The sequence below is a fragment of the Bombina bombina genome, chromosome 1 (assembly GCF_027579735.1).
Source record: "Bombina bombina isolate aBomBom1 chromosome 1, aBomBom1.pri, whole genome shotgun sequence".
Classification (NCBI taxonomy): Eukaryota; Metazoa; Chordata; class Amphibia; order Anura; family Bombinatoridae; genus Bombina; species Bombina bombina.
In genome coordinates this window covers 736,160,230-736,179,675 of record NC_069499.1, presented here as the reverse complement: position 1 = coordinate 736,179,675, position 19,446 = coordinate 736,160,230, and the positions used below count along the sequence as shown (strand labels likewise).

At 39.1% G+C, this 19,446-nt stretch overlaps 1 protein-coding gene across 3 annotated transcripts in view; it reads right to left on the bottom strand.

Moving 5' to 3' along the window:
- The window catches only part of DOCK11 (dedicator of cytokinesis 11), a 923,283-nt gene that overhangs the window by 768,599 nt on the left and 135,238 nt on the right, over nt 1-19,446 (bottom strand). For all 3 annotated transcript variants that reach the window (XM_053699249.1, XM_053699251.1, XM_053699250.1), the window contains exon 6: nt 13,448-13,543. In XM_053699249.1, the coding sequence (XP_053555224.1) occupies nt 13,448-13,543 (96 nt within the window). The remainder of the gene's footprint in view (nt 1-13,447; nt 13,544-19,446) is intronic.

Genomic DNA, 19,446 nt, shown 5'->3' with positions numbered 1-19,446 from the left:
AGAAACACAGCCTCTCAAGTTAGACAGTCTTTTAGCATCACTCCTGATATGGACTTGAGTGATGGAAGCAGGCAGTGAAACTCGTTAACACTGATTGCTTAGGAGATGTTAATATGAGTCTGGATGGGTTCGCAGAAAGACCCTCCCTGCATCTCCAGACTCTAACTTTCATCAATGCTCTCACTGAGAGGCTGACAAGACTAATTAAACTCCAGTCCCATTTCGAAGGGTACATACCCTTCCTAAGGAACTACTCCGAATCTTCTGACACTTCTCTGCCAACCTCCTGTGACGAAAGACAAAGAATTACTGGGATATGAGGGAAGTGGGGGGAGTATTAAAGCCTTTGGCTGGGGTGTCTTTCCCTCCTCCTGGTGGCCAGGTTCAGTATTTCCCAACAGTAAGGAATGATGCTGTGGACTCTCCTCATATTAAGAAGGAAATAGATACAATTTCAGAACTTGACAAGGAGTCGGTGTGGTTATGAAGTTTTTTATTTTACTGATAATTCTGTATGTCATTAAATACAAAATGTATGCTTCTTTAAAATCAATAAAATGTTTTCAACAAAAAAAACAAAAAAACCTGGATATTTAAAGTAAAATTAAACAGTGAACCTTTAGTAAAAAAATATATGTTAAAGTAAACATAAAAATAAACAATTTGTGTTAAAAAAAATAGCAAACAACTTTGAGAAATTCTGTGTAGCCAATGCCTGCAGCTAAATAAGGAAGCTAACATGCTGATAGCTTAAAGTGAAGGTAAAGTTATCCTTTGTTTAATCAATTTAACCATTTCTCACTATCACCTTATAATAGTCGCTAAGTTTTTTTAATGATTATTCAAATATTTTTCTTAAAAATTAATTTCAAAATCCCTACCATTTGTCGCCCGACTCCTCCCAAGCCCTACTTCCTTCTTCTGCATTTTGTGACGTCTTCAGCGGTCCCACACGCTTTCTACGCCTCTCAAATGCGCGTGCACGACCCTGGATTAAATTGCGCATGCGTTACTCTCCGATTATTTTACAATGCGCATGCGCTAATTTGTCTTGTAGCATAGTATTGAATGAATAGGTATATTCATTCAGTACTATACGATCAGAGACAGGAGCTGCATTTATAGCTATCTTTGAAACGTTTCTTAAAAACATTGATCTATTAACTGGCGGCTAGATTTAGAGTTTTGTCGGTAAGGACCCGCGTAGCTAACGCTGGCTTTTTTCTGGCCGCACCTTTAAAATAACTCTGGTATTGAGAGTCCACAGAATGGCTGCGTTAGGCTCCAAAAAAGGAGCGTAGAGCATATTTAACGCCACTGCAACTCTCGATACCAGAGTTGCTTACGGACGCGGCCAGCCGCAAAAACGTGCTCGTGCACGATTCCCCCATAGGAAACAATGGGGCTGTTTGAGCTGAAAAAAAACCTAACACCTGCAAAAAAGCCGCGTTCAGCTCCTAACGCAGCCCCATTGTTTACTATGGGGAAACACTTCCTACGTCTGCACCTAACACTCTAACATGTACCCCGAGTCTAAACACCCCTAACCTTACACTTATTAACCCCTAATCTGCTGCCCCCGCTATCGCTGACCCCTGCATATTATTATTAACCCCTAATCTGCCACTCCGTAAACCGCCGCTACTTACATTATCCCTATGTACCCCTAATCTGCTGCCCCTAACACCGCCGACCCTATATTATATTTATTAACCCCTAATCTGCCCCCCACAACGTAGCCTCCACCTGCCTACACTTATTAACCCCTAATCTGCCGACCGGACCTGAGCGCTACTATAATAAAGTTATTAACCCCTAATCCGCCTCACTAACCCTATAATAAATAGTATTAACCTCTAATCTGCCCTCCCTAACATCGCCGACACCTAACTTCAATTATTAACCCCTAATCTGCCGACTGGAGCTCACCGCTATTCTAATAAATGTATTAACCCCTAAAGCTAAGTCTAACCCTAACACTAACACCCCCCTAAGTTAAATATAATTTACATCTAACGAAATTAATTATCTCTTATTAAATAAATTATTCCTATTTAAAGCTAAATACTTACCTGTAAAATAAATCCTAATATAGCTACACTATAAATTATAATTATATTATAGCTATTTTAGGATTAATATTTATTTTACAGGTAACTTTGTAATTATTTTAACCAGGTACAATAGCTATTAAATAGTTAATAACTATTTAATAGTTACCTAGTTAAAATAATAACAAAATTACCTGTAAAATAAATCCTAACCTAAGTTACAATTAAACCTAACACTACACTATCATTAAATTAATTAAATAAAATATCTACAATTACCTACAATTAAACCTAACACTACACTATCAATACATTAATTAAATACAATATCTACAAATAACTACAATGAAATAAACTAACTAAAGTACAAAAAATAAAAAAGAACTAAGTTACAAAAAATAAAAAAATATTTACAAACATAAGGAAAATCTTACAACAATTTTAAACTAATTACACCTACTCTAAGCCCCCTAATAAAATAACAAAGACCCCCAAAATAAAAAATGCCCTACCCTATTCTAAATTACTAAAGTTCAAAGCTCTTTTACCTTACCAGCCCTGAACAGGGCCCTTTGCGGGGCATGCCCCAAAGAATTCAGCTCTTTTGCCTGTAAAAAAAAAACCATACAATACCCCCCCCCCCAACATTACAACCCACCACCCACATACCCCTAATCTAACCCAAACCCCCCTTAAATAAACCTAACACTAAGCCCCTGAAGATCATCCTACCTTGTCTTCACCATACCAGGTTCACCGATCCGTCCTGGCTCCAAAATCTTCATCCAACCCAAGCGGGGGCTGGCGATCCATCATCCGGCAGCTGAAGAGGTCCAGAAGAGGCTCCAAAGTCTTCATCCTATCCGGGAAGAAGAGTAGATCCGGACCGGCAACCATCATCTTCCAAGCGGCATCTTCTATCTTCATCCGATGAGGACCGGCTCCATCCTGAAGACCTCCACCGCGGACCCATCTTCATCCGGCGACGTCCAACTGAAGAATGACGGTTCCTTTAAGGGACGTCATCCAAGATGGCGTCCCTCGAATTCCGATCCAAGCGGAACAGCCAATAGAATGCGAGCTCAATCTTATTGGCTGATTGGATCAGCCAATCGGATTGATCTTGATTCTGATTGGCTGATTCCATCAGCCAATCAGAATATTCCTACCTTAATTCCGATTGGCTGATAGAATCCTATCAGCCAATCGGAATTCGAGGGACGCCATCTTGGATGACGTCCCTTAAAGGAACCATCATTCTTCAGTTGGACGTCGCCGGATGAAGATGGGTCCGCGGTGGAGGTCTTCAGGATGGAGCCGGTCCTCATCGGATGAAGATAGAAGATGCCGCTTGGAAGATGATGGTTGCCGGTCCGGATCTACTCTTCTTCCCGGATAGGATGAAGACTTTAGAGCCTCTTCTGGACCTCTTCAGCCGCCGGATGATGGATCGCCAGCCCCCGCTTGGGTTGGATGAAGATTTTGGAGCCAGGACGGATCGGTGAACCTGGTATGGTGAAGACAAGGTAGGATGATCTTCAGGGGCTTAGTGTTAGGTTTATTTAAGGGGGGTTTGGGTTAGATTAGGGGTATGTGGGTGGTGGGTTGTAATGTTGGGGGGGGGGGTATTGTATGTTTTTTTTTACAGGCAAAAGAGCTGAACTTCTTGGGGCATGCCCCACAAAGGGCCCTGTTCAGGGCTGGTAAGGTAAAAGAGCTTTGAACTTTAGTAATTTAGAATAGGGTAGGGCATTTTTTATTTTGGGGGGCTTTGTTATTTTATTAGGGGGCTTAGAGTAGGTGTAATTAGTTTAAAATTGTAAGATTTTCCTTATGTTTGTAAATATTTTTTTATTTTTTGTAACTTAGTTCTTTTTTATTTTTTGTACTTTAGTTAGTTTATTTCATTGTAGTTATTTGTAGGTATTGTATTTAATTAATGTATTGATAGTGTAGTGTTAGGTTTAATTGTAGGTAATTGTAGGTATTTTATTTTATTTATTTATTGATAGTGTAGTGTTAGGTTTAATTGTAACTTAGGTTAGGATTTATTTTACAGGTAAATTTGTAATTATTTTAACTATTTTAGCTATTAAATAGTTCTTAACTATTTAATAGCTATTGTACCTGGTTAAAATAAATACAAAGTTACCTGTAAAATAAATATTAATCCTAAAATAGCTATAATATAATTATAATTTATATTGTAGCTATATTCGGATTTATTTTACAGGTAAGTATTTAGCTTTAAATAGGAATAATTTATTTAATAAGAGTTAATTTATTTCGTTAGATTTAAATTATATTTAAGTTAGGGGGGTTTTAGTGTTAGGGTTAGACTTAGCTTTAGGGGTTAATACATTTATTAGAATAGCGGTGAGCTCCAGTCGGCAGATTAGGGGTTAATGTTTGAAGTTAGGTGTCGGCGATGTTAGGGAGGGCAGACTAGGGGTTAATACTATTTATTATAGGGTTAGTGAGGCGGATTAGGGGTTAATAACTTTATTATGATAGCGGTGCGGTGCGGTCCGCTCGGCAGATTAGGGGTTAATAAGTGTAGGCAGGTGGAGGCGACGCTGTGGGGGGCAGATTAGGGGTTAATAAATATAATATAGGGGTCGGCGGTGTTAGGGGCAGCAGATTAGGGGTACATAGCTATAATGTAGGTGGCGGCTCTTTGCGGTCGGCAGATTAGGGGTTAATTATTGTAGGTAGCTGGCTGCGACGTTGTGGGGGGCAGGTTAGGGGTTAATAAATATAATATAGGGGTCGGCGGTGTTTGGGGCAGCAGATTAGGGGTACATAAGGATAACGTAGGTGGCGGTCGGCAGATTAGGGGTTAAAAAATTAAATCGAGTGGCGACGATGTGGGGGGGCCTCGGTTTAGGGGTACATAGGTAGTTTATGGGTGTTAGTGTACTTTAGAGCACAGTAGTTAAGAGCTTTATGAACCGGCGTTAGCCCAGAAAGCTCTTAACTACTGACTTTTTTCTGCGGCTAGAGTTTTGTCGTTAGATTTCTAACGCTCACTTCAGCCACGACTCTAAATACCGGAGTTAGAAAAATCCCATTGAAAAGATAGGATACGCAATTGACGTAAGGGGATCTGCGGTATGGAAAAGTCGTGGCTGAAAAGTGAGAGTTTAGACCCTTTTTTGAGTGACTCCAAATACCGGAGGTAGCCTAAAACCAGCGTTAGGAGCCTCTAACGCTGGTTTTCACGGCTACCGCCAAACTCCAAATCTAGGCCTGGGTTTGCCCAATTGTACTATTAAATCTATAGTACCATTGGGCAAACAGAGTTAATAGATCGATGTTTTTAAGAAATGTTTCAACGATATTAATAAATGCAGCTCCTGTCTCTGATCGTACAGACAGGTAACAAGACAATGACGTAGTCTGTGGGGATTCCTACCTGGTGGTAGGACGCATGCGTGAAAATGGAGCGCGCTTGGTTGAGAATCTTAAGAAAAATTGACGGCCGCCTAACGGCCTAAAAATCAGTTGAATATTAAAAACACATGATGTAAAGGAAAAAAATATATTTTTTTACGGGTTGAATTTGGGGATGGATATAAATCAGATTATAAAGGTAATATATTTATTTATAACGATTTACATAAAATATGATGAATAAAAGTCATATTATTTTTAAACATTGAATGATATTCTAGATAGAGATGAGGGTAACTTTACCTTCACTTTAAGCTGCATTCTGTCTCTTCTGAGCATGGGCAAGGAACAGACTTCCTGTTTCTCAAGCATTCTCTGAATAGTAAACCAGCTTATGTCACTCTAGAAGATTTATGATATTAAGCTAGATATGCTTTCCTGTAGAGCTCCGAGCCCCATTGTAGGGCTCTGACAGGAAGTAATGTCCTGATAACCACATGGGTGCAATATATGGCTCCCCAAGATATTGGCCATTCCTCCCTGTGGATAAAAGCCCTTATTCAAACTGACCCACCCCTCAGGGGTTAGAGGAAACAAAATATTAAGTTACATAGTGGTTAATTACCTACAATTTACAATAAATAAAATCATCTACCAGGCACCTGAATCATAAAATCTATATTTATTTTAGAGATGTGCATTTACTTTGTCTTTTGTCGCTGTAATAATTGAATGTGTTTCTCTATCTCACTGACTTTTGTATCAGATTCTACACTCTGGAATAGACATTTTTTTTTATAAAATGAAAGAAAAATACAGATACTCAAAAAGAAAGTTATCAAACAAACTGCTTAGGTAATAGATTCTACCGTGAATATATGAAAACCATTAACCATGTAAGGTTTTAAATCTATTTTTGCTTTTAAGAATATGAATGTATAACTGATAATGGATATTTGTGCTCAAACCTCATATGAAAATGAGAAGGTTATACATTATTGATTGTAACGTACAAAGCCTGCAAATATGTTAGCCAGCACTAATCTCCCTAATGCATGGGATTTTATGGAAAGATGTGAATGTAAGGCTTCATAACGCTGATTGAAACAGTTAAAGATTATTTATTAAATGAGTTGCTGGCTACTAAAGGGGTGAAGGGGTTTGAAAATAAATTACATTTAGTCATCATCTCATATAATGTCGAAAACAATGTTATAAATACATAATCTAAAGCCTCTTGCCTTCTGTGATTGATCTATGCTCTCTTAGAGGAGACATTTGAATGTCTTCCAAAATGTTATGAGTATAAAAATTCATATTGTATGATTGGCAGGTTAAGCTTTACTTCTTTTACCAATTAGCTTTGTTGTTTTGGTATCATCAGGACCAGCAATGCACTACAATAACCAGGCAGGTAATTGGTGGCAACACCTGCCTCTTGTCATTGGCTCTCCCCATGTGTTCACTTTGCTCCCAGAAGTGCATTGCTGCTTTTTCAACAAAGGATACAAAAAGAAAGAAGCACATTTGATGATAGAAGTATAATGGAAAGTTGTTTAAAATGGTATATTATATGAATATGGTAGGTAGATTTAGGCTGGTATCATGGAATATTGGAGGCATTACATCCCCTATTAAGCGAAAGTTAATAATATCTCATTTGAGGAAACTAAACACAAACATTGCCTTTTTACAAGAAACACATTTAAAAACAGAGGAAGTTCTAAAACTTAAATGCGCATGGGTTAAGGAAGTGGTTGCCTCTCCTAGTGTAGATAGGAAAGGAGGAGTCACAATATTGCTAGGGAAAAAAGATAAACTATGAAATTTAACACATCAATGCGGACACAGAGGGGAGATTCCTAATGATTAAAACTAAACTGGCAAAAACTCTTTATACGCTCTGCAATGTCTATGCGCCGAATAGATTTAACCCTTTGTTCTGGGAAACACTACAAGCTAAACTACTTTCATAAGCTGAGGGCTATATAATTTTAGGGGGGGACTTTAATATGGCTCCGCAATACCCGCTAGATAGACGTAGACAGAATTCTTCCTCTCCTAAGACCAAAAGAGATAACTTAGAATCTAAAATGTTTAATAGGATTTATCAGAATCTCAGGGTTAGGGATATATGGAGAGCACAAAATCCTGATATTAGCGAATTTACTTGTCTCTCCATGGCACATAAGACTCTTTCTAGGATTGACCTATTTCTCTTAGATGAAAGACTTGCTAAACAAAGAGTATCATCAGGCATTTTGCCTATATGTATATCCGATCACGCCCCTATATTTCTTGATTTGCAGTTTGGGGACTTACCTTCCAATATTCAGCAATTTTATTTTCCTATTTACTTAGCATCAGACAATAAATTTAAAAATTGGCTTAAACTTAAATACGAGGATTATGCTCACTGTAATCGGGAACATTTAAATCAACCTGCGGTCTTCTGGGAAGCCGCCAAAGCGGTTCTTAGGGGGGAAATCCTAGCCTAAAGGATTCACAGAACTAAGAAATATAAAAAGACAGAAAATGAAGTGTTGAAGTCTGTATCTAACTCATATAACTGTTATCTATTACATAGAACATCAGAATGTTGGGCAAGATACATACGAGCTAAGAAGGAAAGGGATACCTTCCTTATTCATAGGACCACACCGAAAGAATTAAAATTCCAGGCCAAGTTATACAGATACGGCAACAAAACTGGGAAACTCCTTGCGAACCTCGTCAAAAGGGACAAAGGGCCATCCCTGATTGACACTATTCAAAGTGGAGAAAACTTAGTCTCAACAGCGGACGATGTCTTAAAAGTCTTTACAGAATACTATCAAGAGCTGTATTCTTTTAAGAACTCAAATGCTCGTGAGCGTGAGGACTTCTGGGGTAAAATTTTGTACCCAGCTTTAACGTCTGAGCTATCCAATACCTTGAACTCCCCTATCTCTGAACTGGAAGTTACCAGAGCTATCCAGGATCTTCCCTTAAATAAAGCCCCGGGCCCTGTTGCCCTTCCTAATGAATTTTATAAAATGTTGTCCCCACGACTTGTTCCATACTTAACTAGGCTCTTCAATGACATATACATTCAGGACAATAGGATTTCTTCCAATTTTGCTGCCTCTTATACCTCCCTTATATTAAAGCAGGGGAAGGATCCTGATCAAAAAGAGTCTTATAGACCGATAGCCTTACTAAACACAGACTACAAAATACTTACCTCTATCATAGCGCAAAGTTTACAATTGCTTCTTCCTAGTATTATTCATAAGGACCAAGCGGGATTTTTGTCTAAGAGGAATTCTTCAGCAAAAATAAGAGAAGTCTTTGTCACTATAGATTATTTCAAAACATTAGAGAAACTGGGCTGTGGGGGAAAGGAGGGCACCCCTGACTTAGCAATTATTGCGATAGATGCCGAAAAGGCATTCGATTCAGTTCATTTTGATCACTTGTTATTTTCTCTCTTCCGCTTTGGCTTCAGAGATAAGTTCCCCAAATTTATTGATAATTTATACAGTAAGGCTTCTACGAAGTTAATAGTAAATGGTATGATCTCTGCAGATATTGGGCTACAGAGGGGAACAAGAAAGGGGTGCCCTCTTTCTCCCCTCTTGTTTGACGTAGCCATTGAACCCTTGGCCATTCTAATAAGACAGCAGATGGAAGGTATTAAGATTGGTAAAAAAAAGCTCTTTATGCCGACAATATTCTGATCTATATTACGAATACCAGAGTAAATGTACCTAAGCTTCTCTCAATCATTGAACAGTTTGGATCGTTCTCAGGGTATAAGGTAAACACCTCAAAGTCTGAGCTTATGTGGATTAAACAAACTAAAGAATCACTTGAGAAGTTACCTTTCAGGGAAGTATCTCATTCATTCATTCATTCAAATATTTAGGTATGTCAATATCCCCCAACCCTGATACATGGTATAGCCTGAATATCCTCTCAGTATTAAATAAAGTCAAAGACAATTTGGTAAATTGGAAAAATCTCCCTTTATCTATTTCGGGTCGCATTGCTCTTTACAAAATTATTCTCCTCCCCAAAATACTCTATGTCCTTCAAAATATTCCAATGATCTTGAAGGGAAAAGATATTAGGTTATTTAACACTGTATTAAGAGGGTTCATTTGGCAGCATAAAAAACCTAGAATTTCATTATCTAAACTTTCACTTCCTAGAAAATACGGGGGCATGGCTTTACCAGACCTTCAAATCTACAATTATGTCTTTCCTGCACGCACAGTTACTGATTGGATATATTCTAGAGATTATGTTACAAATAATGACTTAGATCAAAATGTAACCTACCCTTTTCTTCCCACAGCACTAATTCATTGTAATAGTAGTTCTTTACCTCGGGAGGTGAAAAAATTCAGGTCTATTGCTAATCCGATCCAAGCCTGGTGGCGGGTTTGCAAACTCATGGTGGTAGAAGGTAGGGTTTCTAAATATATGCCATTAATGGGAAATCCCCGATTTGCAGCAGGGCTACAATCGGCACTTTTCCTGAGGTGGCACAATTCGGGCTTAGACAATATCTCCCTTCTTTTAGATAAGGAGAGGAAGTGTATTAAAACTTTTGGATCACTTAGGGGAGAATTTAATCTCCTTCAAAAATACTTCTTTGCTTATTTGCAAGCGAGACATTTCGCACTTAAATTAACGAGCGATTATGGTTGGAATTGGTCCCTTGGGAGCTTAGAAAACTGGCTGCTATTAGTAAAGAATGGTTACATGTCGGTTTCTACATTACAAGACTTGATAAAGGCCTTGCAGTAGGCTGAAACGCGTTGACTTCTACATCCATTTGACATACCAGCTTGAGTGATTATTTTTGTAAACGGTGAGTGCATTACCTCTAGAATTCATTTTGTTGTACTGTTTGGGTAGTAGTCTTTTTTCTTCCCTTATTGGTTTTCTTTCACCAAAAGTGCTTAGAGTTGGTGCCCGGTCCTTATCTAGATTTACCCTAAAGATCCGCATCGCCATCTGAACTTTTATGAGCCTATTTCCATCAGAACGCCATAAGTGCACCTCTATTTGGATACAACTGTGACTTTTTTTTTTTTTACTTTTTACATATTTTTTCATTTATATATATTTTTCGTCTATATTTTTTTCGTATATATATATATATATATATATATATATATATATATATATATATATATATATATATATATATATATAATATATATATATATATATATATATATATATATATATATATATATATATATACAGTATATATATATATATATTTATTTATTTTTTCAGTACTGAGTTTTTTCATTTTGGCCAATTCTGTTATATGTACATAGAGTTTTTGCCAGACTAATGCTATCTGGTTCTTAGTTAACTGTTGGCTGCTATACTGTTGGTAGCTATTCTGTTTTGATTCTGTTGAATTTTATTGCAAAATAATTGCTATATATTAAATATATATTTTACTGTAATCACTCTAGACCCATAGAGTTACTGGTTCCTCTTTTCTAAATTATTTTGTCACAACATATAAATAAAAATTTTGCTCACTATTCTATATTTCTAGAAGTATAGTACTGTCTGTTACACGCTACTGAACTTCACCCTCTGACTATACTACCACAAGGCATTAGTAACTAATCTATGGGATATACTTTTCATTTTTAATCCTTCTCTATCAACACATTATATTTTTATATACCTTTTTATATTTTTAACACATTTAATTCCTTCCCTCTCCCCCCGCATATTTTCGCCATTTATATACCATTGATATACCTTCACTTCACACCCTAGCTCCTGCATTTTATTTAACACACTTTATTGTCACTTTATCGTTACTTTATCGTCACTTTCATTAGATTCTATGGGGCATATTTATCAAGCTCCGAATGGAGCTTGATGCCCCGTGTTTCTGGTGAGCCTGCAGACTCGCCAGAAACAGCAGTTATGAAGCAGCAGTTACAAAGACCGCTGCTCCATAACCTGTCCGCCTGCTCTGAGCAGGAGAACACACATCGCCGGAAATCAACCCGATCGAGTACGATCGAGTTGATTGACACCCCCGCGAGTCTGCAGGAGGCGGCGTTGCACCAGCAGCTCTTGTGTGCTGCTAGTGCAATGCTGAATTATGACGAGTGTATTGCTCGCCGTATTCAGCGAAGTCTGGCGGACCTGATCCGCACTGTCGGATCAGGTCCGCCAGACTTTAATAAATAGGGGCCTATATCTATACACACACATTTACATTGGCTATTAAGTTATATCCAATTTTCACAGTTTATCTTATTACACCTACACCTTTCTTTTTGAGGCTTCTTCCAGTATTTATCCTCTCTTAGGCCAAGACTTTTTCCGTTTATGAAGAAAATAGTGTTCTAATGTGCATGACCTTCTCCGTGCTCCTTTAGTTCCTGTCTCTCTAATGATTTTTCTTTTTACACACTAATTATTACTTTTCTCGTTTATTTTTTACTTATGTCTTTACAGGTGTCTGACTCTCAATATGACAGCACCCTCTCTGCTTATTCTATGCTCTCCTATCTCCTTTTCACTTCTATACTCTTTACTGTACTCTTAGTAAAGCCATATGAATGGTCATTAGAATGGACTCCCATCTTTCATATGATAGGCCTTATGTCTGTGGAATTATTTCTTTAGGATTGACAGTCTCCTTAATATACCACTATTTTATTAGTTTAAATCTATAGTATTTATAATGTCCTGTGATTAATATTTGATAAACTTATGTAATGTCCAGTGGTGGCTCAATACATTGTGCTGCCTGGGTCAAAGAATGAAATGGCACCTCCAAATCTCTGTGATTTACATTCTAAATCCAACCATAGTTTACAATTTGAGAGATTAAAATTCAGCAGATTAAAGTTACATACCAGTGCATAACGACAACTATCTTATGGACCTTATATGTGAGACATTTTTATTAAAAAAAAAACACTATTAGCTGGAATAAGTTATCTCAATATATTATCCCTGTCAAAAGCTGTCTGGGTACCATGGTCCCACCTGGTCCAGTTATAGAGATGGCCCAGGAAACATCTCTAGGTAAACCCACAGTATGATATATGGGCACCATTTTCAAGTAAGGTGACTCATGACTCTTTAGGTATCGTAGTGCCCATGACGAAAAGAAAGAGAGTGAGTGTCTAATAGTGTAAATAGCCAAGATTAATATGGAAAGTCAGCATTTATAAATTTCCAAATCACAAGTAGGATGTATCTCCGTGTACTCCGGGCTGGCTGAACCAGAGCATCTAATAACAGAATCGTCTTTGGATGCCTGATTAGATAGTCATGATTTATATATGCTGAGAAATGTGTAGCGTTTTTAACAAATTAAAATTGAAGTACAACTGGTAACCAGTGTAGTTCATGTGCTTCTTACTTTTTAGCTTATAATTAGTGCAATACCATTTTGACCTTGGTTTATTGCACTATGAAGCACCCTCTCTCTTTCTTTGTGTCTGTTTCAGTTTTGGAATGAAAGCTTGACCTACGTTGCTGTGACGAGCTCCCGGAAGTAAAGCTGACACTAGACTTTTATACGCATCAGCACTACCTGAGGTCTTCTGTTTAGAGACATTTATTTTATTCTGCGTTTTACCTCTTGTATTTATAAATACACTTTCTATTAGTGTCCTACTATGGTCATTAAATTAATCATAAGGTCTATATATTTTGTAGTAACACAATATTAAATTCAGAATTTAACTAATAACCCCAAAATACCAATGAGAAAGTATGAGAAGCACACGAGTTGGAACAAGCAAGCAGATTTAATGGACAGTTCCAAGTTGTAAATACATCCAAAAACGTAAGGGGTACATACCCCCAGATAAAAGTGCAGAGAAACTAATGTGAAATTGTAATTAGTGCAGGGCACCTAAACACACGGCTATTTGTTAACCCAAAATACCAACCCATGCTTCCCTACAAACAGTCATTTTAGAGACAAACATGTGACACAATAACACAGCACTTACCTTCATTGTGACGGGGATAGTGGTGCCAATGTTAGCTTTATGGAGCCAGCCTTGTTTTATGATTCCTCCCTTCTGAGAACAAATTGATGAACAGTCCTGAAAACATAACACGATTTCCTCACATTATTTCATTATAGATATGTACAACAAAATATTATAATCATATCAAATTAAGAATGGCAATCACGCTATAGCTTAAATGTATATAATGTAGTCTCAATTACAGGACCCATGGTATTCCTATTAATGTAGTATGGCATTCTAGAAGTTCACTGCTATGTCACAGTATCAACATTTATTTTAGTTTATGCCATCTACCGGTAGTTTGATTTATTAAAGACTAAACAATAATAATCTAATAAAAAGGCAGCTAAATGGAAGCCTAAAGAGGAATTTTATTTAATAATAATATAATAGATAAGCAGTTAACACTTCTACTACTACAGTTCCTATAATAACACTTTAGACATTTTAATAAAGTTCTGTAACGTTTCTTCACTATTGAAAATAAATTTTTATTAAAATATGTCGTTTTAAAGAATAGGACAAATATTAATAAAAATAAATATTAATATTATTATGAAAAACAAGAAATGAAACACATTACAATATTGAGGCCTATATATCTGTTTAGAAATGCTATTTAGCTTAATTGCCGATACATTTGTGATCTGTATTACCTTAAAGGGACAGTCTACTCCAGAATTTTTATTGTTTAAAAAGATAGATAATCCCTTTATTACCCAGTCCCTAATTTTGCATAACCATCACGGTTATATTAATATACTTTTTACCTCTGTGATTACCTTGATTATCTAAGCATCTTCTGACAGCCCCCTTATTTAAGTTCTTTTTTCAGACTTGCACTTTAGCCAATCAGTGCTGACTCATAAGTAACTCCAAGGGAGTAAGCACAATGTTATCTATATGGCACACATGAAAGAGTAGTGTATAGCTGTGAAAAACTACCTAGGTTTAGCTTTCAACAAAGAATACCAAGAGTACAAGGGTATTTTGATGATAAAAGTAAATTGGAAAGTTGTTTAAAATTGCATACCTTATCTGAAACATACCTTTTAATATGGCGCACAGCAACAGTTTTTTTCTTTGGGGGGGGGGTTGTTTTTTGTTAACTGGTCTGCGTTAAAGAGGTTTTCAGACAGGCTAGAAGAATGTTATATGGCCTTTGGCTGCACTTCAGTTCCAGTGGGACAGAATAGGAGAGAGCTGAAACTGGAGTAGGGTAAGTAAGCCTTGTAAAGGCATTGAGAAAACATAATTTATGCTTACCTGATAAATTCCTTTCTTCTGTAGTGTGATCAGTCCACGGGTCATCATTACTTCTGGGATATTACTCCTCCCCAACAGGAAGTGCAAGAGGATTCACCCAGCAGAGCTGCATATAGCTCCTCCCCTCTACGTCACTCCCAGTCATTCGACCAAGGACCAACGAGAAAGGAAAAGCCAAGGGTGAAGTGGTGACTGGAGTATAAATTAAAAAATATTTACCTGCCTTAAAAACAGGGCGGGCCGTGGACTGATCACACTACAGAAGAAAGGAATTTATCAGGTAAGCATAAATTATGTTTTCTTCTGTTAAGTGTGATCAGTCCACGGGTCATCATTAATTCTGGGATACCAATACCAAAGCAAAAGTACACGGATGACGGGAGGGATAGGCAGGCTCTTTATACAGAAGGAACCACTGCCTGAAGAACCTTTCTCCCAAAAATAGCCTCCGATGAAGCAAAAGTGTCAAATTTGGAAAATTTGGAAAAAGTATGAAGCGAAGACCAAGTTGCAGCCTTGCAAATCTGTTCAACAGAGGCCTCATTCTTGAAGGCCCAAGTGGAAGCCACAGCTCTAGTAGAATGAGCTGTAATTCTTTCAGGAGGCTGCTGTCCAGCAGTCTCATAAGCTAAACGAATTATGCTACGAAGCCAAAAAGAAAGAGAGGTAGCGGAAGCTTTTTGACCTCTCCTCTGCCCAGAGTAAATGACAAACAGAGAAGACGTTTGTCGAAATTCCTTAGTTGCCTGTAAGTAAGATTTTAGAGCACGGACTACATCCAGGTTGTGCAGTAGACGTTCCTTCTTTGAAGAAGGATTTGGGCATAAAGAAGGAACAACAATCTCTTGATTGATATTCCTGTTAGTAACTACCTTAGGTAAGAACCCAGGTTTAGTACGCAGGACTACCTTATCCGAATGAAAAATCAAATAAGGAGAATCACAATGTAAGGCTGATAATTCAGAGACTCTTCGAGCCGAGGAAATAGCCATTAAAAATAGAACTTTCCAAGATAACAACTTTATATCAATGGAATGAAGGGGTTCAAACGGAACGCCCTGTAAAACATTAAGAACAAGGTTTAAACTCCATGGTGGAGCAACAGTTTTAAACACAGGCTTAATTCTGGCCAAAGCCTGACAAAAAGCCTGGACGTCAGGAACTTCTGACAGACGTTTGTGTAACAGAATGGACAGAGCTGAGATCTGTCCCTTTAATGAACTAGCAGATAAACCCTTTTCTAAACCTTCTTGTAGAAAAGACAATATCCTAGGAATCCTAACCTTACTCCAAGAGTAACCTTTGGATTCACACCAATATAGGTATTTACGCCATATCTTATGGTAAATCTTTCTGGTAACAGGTTTCCTAGCCTGTATTAAGGTATCAATAACTGACTCAGAAAATCCACGTCTTGATAAAATCAAGCGTTCAATTTCCAAGCAGTCAGCTTCAGAGAAGTTAGATTTTGATGTTTGAAGGGACCCTGTATCAGAAGGTCCTGTTTCAGAGGTAGAGACCAAGGTGGACAGGATGACATGTCCACCAGGTCTGCATACCAAGTCCTGCGTGGCCACGCAGGTGCTATTAGAATCACTGATGCTCTCTCTTGTTTGATTCTGGCAATCAATCGAGGAAGCAACGGGAAGGGTGGAAACACGTAAGCCATCCTAAAGTCCCAAGGTGCTGTCAGAGCATCTATCAGGACTGCTCCTGGATCCCTGGATCTGGACCCGTAACGAGGAAGCTTGGCGTTCTGTCGAGACGCCATGAGATCTATCTCTGGTTTGCCCCAACGTCGAAGAATTTGGGCAAAGACCTCCGGATGAAGTTCCCACTCCCCCGGATGAAAAGTCTGACGACTTAAGAAATCTGCCTCCCAGTTCTCCACTCCCGGGATGTGGATTGCTGACAGGTGGCAAGAGTGAGACTCTGCCCAGCGAATTATCTTTGATACTTCCATCATAGCTAGGGAGCTTCTTGTCCCTCCCTGATGGTTGATGTAAGCTACAGTCGTGATGTTGTCCGACTGAAACCTGATGAACCCCCGAGTTGTCAACTGGGGCCAAGCCAGGAGGGCATTGAGAACTGCTCTCAATTCCAGAATGTTTATTGGCAGGAGACTCTCCTCCTGACTCCATTGTCCCTGAGCCTTCAGAGAATTCCAGACGGCACCCCAACCTAGAAGGCTGGCGTCTGTTGTTACAATTGTCCAGTCTGGTCTGCTGAATGGCATCCCCCTGGACAGATGTGGCCGAGAAAGCCACCATAGAAGAGAATTTCTGGTCTCTTGATCCAGATTCAGAGAAGGGGATAAGTGAGTAATCCCCATTCCACTGACTTAGCATGCACAGTTGCAGTGGTCTGAGGTGTAAGCGTGCAAAGGGTACTATGTCCATTGCCGCTACCATTAAGCCGATTACCTCCATGCATTGAGCCACTGACGGGTGTTGAATGGAATGAAGGGTGCGGCAAGCACTTTGAAGTCTTGTTAGCCTGTCCTCTGTCAGGTAAATCTTCATTTCTACAGAATCTATAAGAGTCCCCAGGAAGGGAACTCTTGTGAGTGGAACGAGTGAACTTTTCTTTTCGTTCACCTTCCATCCATGTGACCTTAGAAATGCCAGCACTAACTCTGTATGAGACTTGGCAGTTTGAAAGCTTGAAGCTTGTATCAGAATGTCGTCTAGGTATGGAGCTACCGAGATTCCCCGCGGTCTTAGTACCGCCAGAAGAGCACCCAGAACCTTTGTGAAGATTCTTGGAGCTGTAGCCAATCCGAATGGAAGAGCCACAAACTGGTAATGCCTGTCTAGGAAGGCAAACCTTAGGTACCGATAATGATCTTTGTGAATCGGTATGTGAAGGTAAGCATCTTTTAAATCTACAGTGGTCATGTACTGACCCTCTTGGATCATAGGTAAAATTGTCCGAATAGTCTCCATCTTGAACGATGGAACTCTTAGGAATTTGTTTAGGATCTTTAAGTCCAGGATTGGTCTGAAAGTTCCCTCTTTTTTGGGAACCACAAACAGATTTGAGTAAAACCCCTGTCCCTGTTCCGATCGTGGAACTGGATGGATTACTCCCATTAACAAGAGCTCTTGTACGCAGCGTAGAAACGCCTCTTTCTTTGTCTGGATTGTTGACAATCTTGACAGATGAAATCTCTCTCTTGGAGGAGAGTATTTGAAGTCCAGAAGGTATCCCTGAGATATTATTTCTAGCGCCCAGGGATCCTGAACATCTCTTGCCCAAGCCTGGGCGAAGAGAGAAAGTCTGCCCCCCACTAGATCCGATCCCGGATCGGGGGCCCTCAATTCATGCTGTTTTAGGGGCAGCAGCAGGTTTCCTAGTCTGCTTGCCCTTGTTCCAGGACTGGTTAGGTTTCCAGCCTTGTCTGTAGCGAGCAACAGCTCCTTCCTGTTTTGGTGCAGAGGAAGTTGATGCTGCTCCTGCTTTGAAATTACGAAAGGAACGAAAATTAGACTGTCTAGTCTTGGCTTTGGCTTTGTCCTGAGGCAGGGCATGGCCTTTACCTCCTGTAATGTCAGCGATAATCTCTTTCAACCCGGGCCCGAATAAGGTCTGCCCTTTGAAAGGTATATTAAGCAATTTAGACTTAGAAGTAACATCAGCTGACCAGGATTTTAGCCACAGCGCCCTGCGTGCCTGAATGGCGAATCCTGAATTCTTTGCCGTAAGTTTAGTAAGATGTACTACGGCCTCCGAAATGAATGAATTAGCTAGTTTAAGGACTCTAAGCCTGTCCGTAATGTCGTCCAGAGTAGCTGAACCAATGTTCTCTTCCAGAGACTCAATCCAGAATGCCGCTGCAGCCGTGATCGGCGCAATGCATGCAAGGGGTTGCAATATAAAACCTTGTTGAACAAACATTTTCTTAAGGTAACCCTCTAACTTTTTATCCATTGGATCTGAAAAAGCACAGCTATCCTCCACCGGGATAGTGGTACGCTTAGCTAAGGTAGAAACTGCTCCCTCCACCTTAGGGACCGTTTGCCATAAGTCCCTTGTGGTGGCGTCTATTGGAAACATTTTTCTAAATATCGGAGGGGGTGAGAACGGCACACTGGGTCTATCCCACTCCTTAGTAACAATTTCAGTAAGTCTCTTAGGTATAGGAAAAACCTCAGTACTCGCCGGTACCGCAAAATATTTATCCAACCTACACATTTTCTCTGGTATTGCAACTGTGTTACAATCATTCAGAGCCGCTAACACCTCCCCTAGTAATACACGGAGGTTTTCCAGTTTAAATTTAAAATTTGAAATATCTGAATCCAGTCTGTTTGGATCAGAACCGTCACCCACAGAATGAAGTTCTCCGTCCTCATGTTCTGCCACCTGTGACGCAGTGTCTGACATGGCCCTAATATTATCAGCGCACTCTGTTCTCACCCCAGAGTGATCACGCTTACCTCTTAGTTCTGGTAATTTAGCCAAAACCTCAGTCATAACAGTAGCCATATCCTGTAATGTGATTTGTAATGGCCGCCCAGATGTACTCGGCGCTACAATATCACGCACCTCCCTCTGAGCGGGAGATGTAGGTACTGACACGTGAGGCGAGTTAGTCGGCATAACTCTCCCCTCGTTGTTTGGTGAAATTTGTTCAATTTGTACAGATTGACTTTTATTTAAAGTAGCATCAATACAGTTAGTACATAAATTTCTATTGGGCTCCACTT